The sequence below is a fragment of the Manis javanica genome, chromosome 8 (genome assembly GCF_040802235.1).
Source record: "Manis javanica isolate MJ-LG chromosome 8, MJ_LKY, whole genome shotgun sequence".
Lineage (NCBI taxonomy): Eukaryota > Metazoa > Chordata > Mammalia > Pholidota > Manidae > Manis > Manis javanica.
In genome coordinates, this window is record NC_133163.1 from 83,072,945 (window position 1) to 83,080,557 (window position 7,613).

The 7,613-nt window shown below is 34.8% G+C and overlaps 1 protein-coding gene and 1 pseudogene across 1 annotated transcript; both read left to right on the top strand.

Moving 5' to 3' along the window:
* The first annotated feature begins 1,641 nt into the window (after positions 1 to 1,641).
* On the top strand, positions 1,642 to 2,580 carry LOC118971933 (olfactory receptor 4K3-like). Its single transcript, XM_037015845.1, has one exon. It carries the CDS (start codon positions 1,642 to 1,644, stop codon positions 2,578 to 2,580), a length of 939 nt encoding a protein of 312 aa, XP_036871740.1.
* Positions 2,581 to 6,515: 3,935 nt separating this feature from the next.
* On the top strand, positions 6,516 to 7,401 carry LOC118966882 (olfactory receptor 4F21-like; annotated as a pseudogene).
* The last annotated feature ends 212 nt before the right edge of the window (positions 7,402 to 7,613 follow it).

Sequence of the window (7,613 nt, forward strand, 5' to 3'; positions counted from 1 at the left end):
ACCTCAGTGTATATTCCAGTTCTATTTTTGTCTATTGTATTACTTGGTAAAAATCAAGCTTTTCCATCTAAAAACTGCAAAAATTTCTGATCATTAAAATAGATAATGTGTGTATACATAGTTTCTTAGTTCTATGACCAGTTCTTACCAAAATATTAAAATAAAATAATTAAAATTCAGTGGTGAGACAATAGTAACAAGGACACAATCCATAACTTGACTGCCTTAAAAAAAAATAAGATCCTTTTTTTTTCTGAAGAAAAATAAAACAGAAAGAAAAGGAGTAAAACTCAATTTAAAAGAAAGTACCAAACATGGGGAGTGGAAAGTTCAAAGAAAAGGACAAATAATTCTAAAAATAGGAGAAAATGCTTATTCTCACAATAAGAAATTAAAACTATATTCAGATGTCATTTTTCACCATCCTCGTAACAATACATTGTGTTGGAGAGACTGTAGAATAATAGGTATTTCATGTTTTGCTGATGGAAATGCCAAAAACATTAAGCCTTATGGCAGGAATAACTAATAAAATATATAAATATTTGTGAAGTGTGTAATATACACTTGGCACATAGTAAGATCTAGCTAGTCAATTTTATAATCAGAACTTTAAGTCTGAAAAACTAATAGCATTATAGAGAGAGATGAAAAGAGTCTAAAGATGAAAGATTTGTAAAAAGGAAGAAAGGAAGGAAGGTAGGAAAGAGGGAAAGAAGGAAGGGAAGAAAGACGACTTTCTGGCTTATAGAAAAATTATATATATATCAACGGAGGCAAATGTAAGCATACATACTTAAGTACAAATGAGCTTAGAATTTCTTTGTTCTCCCATGAAGGACTGTGAAGAGTAAAAGTACCTTTACTATGTTGGTCATTTAACCTAGTCTCAAAAGAGTCATCTCTCAATGAGGACCAAGGACCAATCCAAGCTCGCTAATAAGTGTCATTAATCAGGCTAAGGAATATACGATTTTGTGGAATACCCACACATTGGAGAAATTCATAATGTAGGGAAATAGCTAATATTAGAAATGTGTAGTCAGCATCTCGGGTCTCTTCTGGAACATAAACATCTCTTGTCAAGTCATTTGATGAACAGCTTTTCTTAGAGTTTATATAAGACATTTTTTGGTTCAATTCAGTCTGCCCATACATACCCACTTAACAATAGATTCGTTTCTTAGAAGCATGTTTTGTATTAGAAATGGTAGCATTAGATTACTGCCCTAGTAAGAGCATGGTAAAGCAAAGAACTTCCAAATATATTTTGGAGCTGTGCATTCTCCCTGCAGAAGACATAAATTCAAACCTTAGAGAATTGTTTATGAAATACATTATGACTGATATTTTTAACCAAAATATTCAGTTTGATGCCTCTAAGAACTATACTTCTGAAAGGTAAAATTTTTGACCTGACTTCTACACTCAGCTCCTCTTCTTAGTCATTAGGCTTTGCCCACCTATAAATAAAAGAAAATTTTATTTTCAATTTTGAGCTTAGCACATTGCTCAGATTTCAAATCTGCACGTGAGTAATACTTATCTGCCCTCTGGAGCATGAACATTAAGTTCTTCTTTCCATTCTAGACGTTCTTAGTTCATTCTTTCCTTGAATTGCATTACAACACAACATATCACATGGAGGAAGCAAACTGTTCTGTGATGCCTGAGTTTATTTTTCGTGGACTTTGTGATTCAAGGGAGCTGCAGACCTTCTTCTTACTGTCATTTTCTGTACTCTACCTGATGACTGTTGTGGGCAACCTCCTTGTCGTGTTCTTAATCATCAATGACCCTCATCTTCATTCTGCAATGTACTTCCTCTTAGCCAATCTCTCATTTATTGACTTCTGTCTGTCCTCAGTAACCACCCCTAAACTGACCACAGACTTTCTAAAGACTAATAAGACCATCTCCTTTGGGGGCTGCATGGGACAGATCCTCTTTGTACATTTCTTTGGAGGAGGTGAGATGGTGCTGCTTGTGACAATGGCTTATGACCGTTATGTGGCCATCTGCAAGCCACTCCATTACTCCAGCATCATGGACAGACAGAGGTGCATCTGGCTAGTTCTGATGTCATGGATCATCGGCTTTGTGCATGCCATAAGCCAACTAGCTATGATTTTAGACCTGCCCTTCTGTGGACCCAGAATAGTGGACAGCTTTTTCTGTGATATTCCTTTGGTGATCAAGCTAGCCTGCACAGATACACATACTCTGGGAATATTGATAAATGCTGACAGTGGAATCTTGGCAACAACCTGCTTCATTCTTTTGTTGACCTCCTACACTTATATCCTCATAACTGTTCGCCTTCACTCTAAGAATGGGGCGTCAAAGGCACTCTCCACCTGTTCTTCCCACATCACAGTGGTAGTGCTGTTCTTTGGACCCTGTATCTTCATCTACCTGTGGCCACTTAGCATCACTTGGGTGGACAAGTTTCTTGCTGTGTTTTACACAGTAATCACACCTCTCCTGAATCCAGCGATTTATACACTGAGAAACAAAGAAATTAAGAATGTCATAAAGAGACTGATAAATCAGCATAAGTCTTCAACGGATAATTTTTAGATCTGTCATATAATCAGAAAATCCACTATGTACACCCCAATTTGGCTGCATTTTAACCTACAAACTAAACTGGAAACAGACCTGTTCATATCTGCTAACTTTAAACATATTCCCAAATATATTGCATGTGTTTATTTCATTATCATAATATATTTAAAAATCCAACACTATTTTCTTCTGCAAAAATGTGATTTTCCCACACAAAATAAAGATTTTTTTCTCTATAAATTTTCCTTGTGTTATTGATACTTTTCCATGCTGGCTAATATAGATTTAATAATCACTTTTAAACCTACTTTGTATGAATGTATCTACTTAATCAGTCCCTAAACAATTAATATATTCCCAATTAATACATATTATTGAAAATGCTGATAAATAAAGAACATTATACATGCAGTTTGATCACTTATCTATTTATCTATTACCTTTAAAATAAAAATTTCAGAAGGATTGTGTGGCAGTTAAAATAATTTTACCTCTATGACTCAATTGCCTTCTGGAATAATTATGCAACTTCACATTACCTTCAGCTGAGCATGAGAAGAACTACTTCCCAATCTCACAGCAACAACAGGTCTGTTCATTCTGTTGAAGAAAAATGCAAAATGGAATCCACTTTCTGAATTTGGGATAAACACAGAAAGACCTCAACCTCACATTTTAAAAACCAGCTCATACATATTATACTAAAATTTTATAATTTTATTTTTATATTTAAACCTTCTAATCATCCAGAACATACTTTGCTGTAAAATGTGTGGTAAATTTATATTTCCAATGTTGAGCTACATGTTTACCAATTATTACATACTCTGAACTTATTGAGTAGGCCTTCATTTCCCTACATTTTTTATCATGTAGTAAATTCCTTAATATATATCTAATTCTTGAATGTTTTGTTAAACTGATCTATTTAATATGACTCAAATTAGCAGTTGTCTCATTAGTGTAGGTTTATGATATATTCCACTATCTTCCAAAAAATATTCTCTTTTCTCCTCCAGCTCCCATTACAATATCCATTTTGAGATTTCCCTGTGCTTTGAAGTAGATTTCTGGATCCTTTGTAGTATTCCAAAATATTTCCTCTGGGCTTTTAATGAGCACATCAACTATTGCATAGATTAGTTCAGTGCGAATTGACATTTTTATTACTTTGAGTCTTTCTTTATGAGCAAGGTTTCATGTCCTTTATCACACAGTGTTTCAAATTTCAGAAAAATTTAAGGTTTTCAAGTAGAATGCATATAGTGCATATTTGTTTCATTTATAAATGTCAATATTTTTTAACAGGTGATCATCGACACTAAGTTTATTAAAGTGATCTTATTAGATTTAATGTTTTCTTAATATTTGCCATAAGTTTTTGAGGGGGATAACTGTGTGATTTGTGTCTGAATGTATTTTGCTACCTCCTCAGTACTATTATTTGATTTAATCCTCTTGTCTATAGCACATGATTGAAACAAAATATTGCAGCCTTCCTTCTGTTCTTGTTTCATCTATAATCAGACAATGAATGTTGGTTGAAAAATTCTATTACAAGCATTATGTTTAAAATACTTTTCAATCTGTGCTATTTTACTAAGAGTTTTTATCAGGAATCAATTTGAAAATTATCCGGTGATAGCTTAGTACATTCATTCCCTGCAATTTTCGTGGAAATAACTTCTGAAACAAAATATTGATCATCTCCTCTCAAGGTATTGTGTGATATGCCATGCAATTTCAAGAATCTTCTCCACACAGACCCATCAAAGGTTGTAAGATGTAAAGCCACAAGATTGTATTTGACTTTTGATAGAAATATTAGAATCAGACAGTAGAATGGACTGGACTTGAGGAAGAATGGAGCACAGAAATCATTCATTAGCTTTTTTTTTTCAATTGTTAAAATGACAAAATGTATAGACTAAAAGCTAAAAGAATGCCAATAGGAATAAAGAGGAGAAAAATGGATTGAGAAATATTTTAGAATAAAAATTGTGCAAGTAGCAATGGAAAGCAAAATAGGGAGAAGAGTACCACGCAGGTGTCCGCACTGGGCATCAGGAGGAATGGTAAGTATACTAACTGAGGCATTGGAGTAGATTATAATATGATGAGTTCATTTTTGACATGTTAACTTGAAGGTGGAGGAGGGACTTCCATCTTTGTCTGTCACACCTAGGCGCCCAATGATAAAGCTGCAGAGATAGAAGTAAACATGTAAGTACTGGAAGGCACAAGAAGGGAGACCATTCTTGGCTTGTCAGGTGACAACATGAATCTTGGGCCCCAAGTCTATTCTAAATTTTCATTATTATTTTTAGTGTATGGGCTTTAAAATTTCAACGTTGTTCACTGTTGAAATGAGATTAGCATCAAAAGCAGGAAAATTGACCAGGAAAATTCATCTGCTCAAGAAGATTTGTCCTTTTATTTGGGAAAGAAAGCCCTCCCAAACAACAATTGGTTTGCATCTACTGAACAGCTGCATGCCCTATTTTACACCAATCCAAGGCCAAGGAAAATGGCATTAGAGTAACTGGTCTAGAAAAAGCATACAACATACTCTATGTGTGATAGGTCTAAGTCTGTCATAAATTGGCAGATTTCATCCCAATGCCTAAACAAATGAAATGCAGGAAGGGAAGGGCTTTAGCTGTATACAAGGCAAGAAGCCAAGGGCAGAAGTTATTGAAACCAGGACATAATAAGCAGGATGAAATACTGCAGGGAGATCAGGTAAATGATGACTGAAAAGTAATTACTATTTCAAGTATCATAAATCAGAGTTTTTTCCTACAATAAGAAACTGGAACACCAGATTTAGTTTATGAATGAACAAAGAGTGAGAATAAGCTTGTCAATGAAGAGTTAGGAAGAGGAAGAAATAACCAGAAGTGAGAACAGATTCAGAGATTTCATTTCTTTAAAAAGAGTTTGCTATACTAACAGGCCAAGGAAAATAAAAATTAGAGTTAAGATAATTGACAGATCCTTGGGTAAGATCCAATCACATATAAGGATATGTTTGAAGGTGCTGGTCTCGAGGAGCATAGTGCCATGGTTTAGAAAATGGATTCTGGATCTAACAGCGGTAGATAAAAATTCTGGCTCTGACACTTGATCCTTCCAAGACTCAGTTACTTCTGTTTCATTAGTAAAATTATTTTAATAAAATTATGCTTATCTTAAAATTTTATAAAGTTAAAATGAGATAATATACTTAGTATGGTGGTGTGTATACAGGAATCACTTCATAAATGTTACCTGTTTGTGTTATATTTGTTTAATAAACATTTTCTTACTAACAGGTATTTATTCCCTTATATCCAATATTTTCTTTGATACAGAGGTCCATGCAAGCATTATAACGTTAATGTGTCTCAAAAAAAATTATGAATAATCTCAATCTGAGCACCTGAATTCCACAGTAAATTGTACAAACAAAAACAAACTACAAGAGGTGAAGCAAGGTGGAACTATAAATAGTTTTTGCCTGAAGATCTCTATTTGGCCAGTGAAATAAGAAATTCAGCTAAGAAAAATGTGCAAGTCAGCATGAACGCATTAATGAGAAGGTGACAGAAATGTTGGGGATGATTTCATGGGAGAACATCTAGGTAAATGGTCAGGGAAAACATCTAGAACTCCTTGGAAGGCAAAACAATAATTGACTGATAACGAAATAAGAAAAGATGTAAACCCATTTACCTCCATCTAAAACTTTCATAATTTCGATCCTTTTTTTATGGAATCACTCTGTGATCACTATAATTCTGTCTACTTTGTATTTTTCTTCTCCAATTAAATTATTTCTAACTTGCATAGAAACCGATAGAACAAACTAGCAGGAAGAATAGAAAATTGACTTTCATACCACTAATTCTGACTTTTCATCATTTTCTATCCTCATGTGATTTGAAAACCAGGTCTTCTGTCCATCAATGGATAGAGAACATGATTCCGTGGTTTCTGAGTTTGTTGCTGGGCCTCTCTAGTCCTAGGGAAACTAGTCTTTCTCATGTCAACATTCTCCTTGATCTACTTAGGGATCATCCTGGGAAATCTCTTCATTTTCTTTTTGGTACTTTTTGATTCCCAGTTACATTCTCCTATGTATTTCCTGCTGGCCAGCCTATCGTTCATTGATGTGGGGGTTACCTCCACCACAGTCCCCAAGATGATCACAGACATTTTAAATGAATACAAGGTGATTTCTTTCTAAGGCTGTATGACCCAGATATGCTTCATCCACATCACAGGAGGAGTGGAGGTGGTGTTACTCACAGCCATGGCATTTGACAGGTGCACAGCTATCTGTAAGCCTCTTCACTACCTGAACATCATCAGCCCTAAAATATGTGTTGCATTTGTAATCACTGTCTGGATAATTATTGGGGTGACCCATGCGATGTCTCAATTTGCTTTCATTGTAAACTTGCCCTTTTGTGGTTCTCTTAAAGTAGACAGTTTTACTGTGACTCTCCAAGAATCATAAAACTTGCACACACAGATGGAGCCAAGTTTGAGTTTATTATTGCTGCCAAGAGCACCTTGATGAGCATGGGCACCTTCTTCCTGCTAGTCCTTTCCTATGTCTTCCTTCATCTTGGTCACTGCCTGAAAGCATTCTTTAGGAGACTTACCCAAGGCATTTGTCACTTTGTCAGCTCACACCACAGTGGTGGTTTGTTTTTTCACTCCATGCATGTTTCTCTATGTATGGCCTTTCCCATCATCAATTGATAAATACGTGTTTATTGATGATGTTGCTGTTACCCCATCTTAAATCCCATCTTAAATACATTAACTAACAAAGAAAAAAGGTAACTATAAAGAATTGAGTAGTGGGGACATCATGTCAGATTCTGTTAAGCGTATGTTTTGGAGTTCTAAATCCATATATCGATCTGACTTTTGAACATTTCCACTTAGGCACCTGGCATTTAAAATGGAACTGGATGTATCATCTGTCTCACTTAAAAAATTTTTACTACTTCTATAAAGCATTAATTCCTTACCCTGGCTATCATAGGAAATGT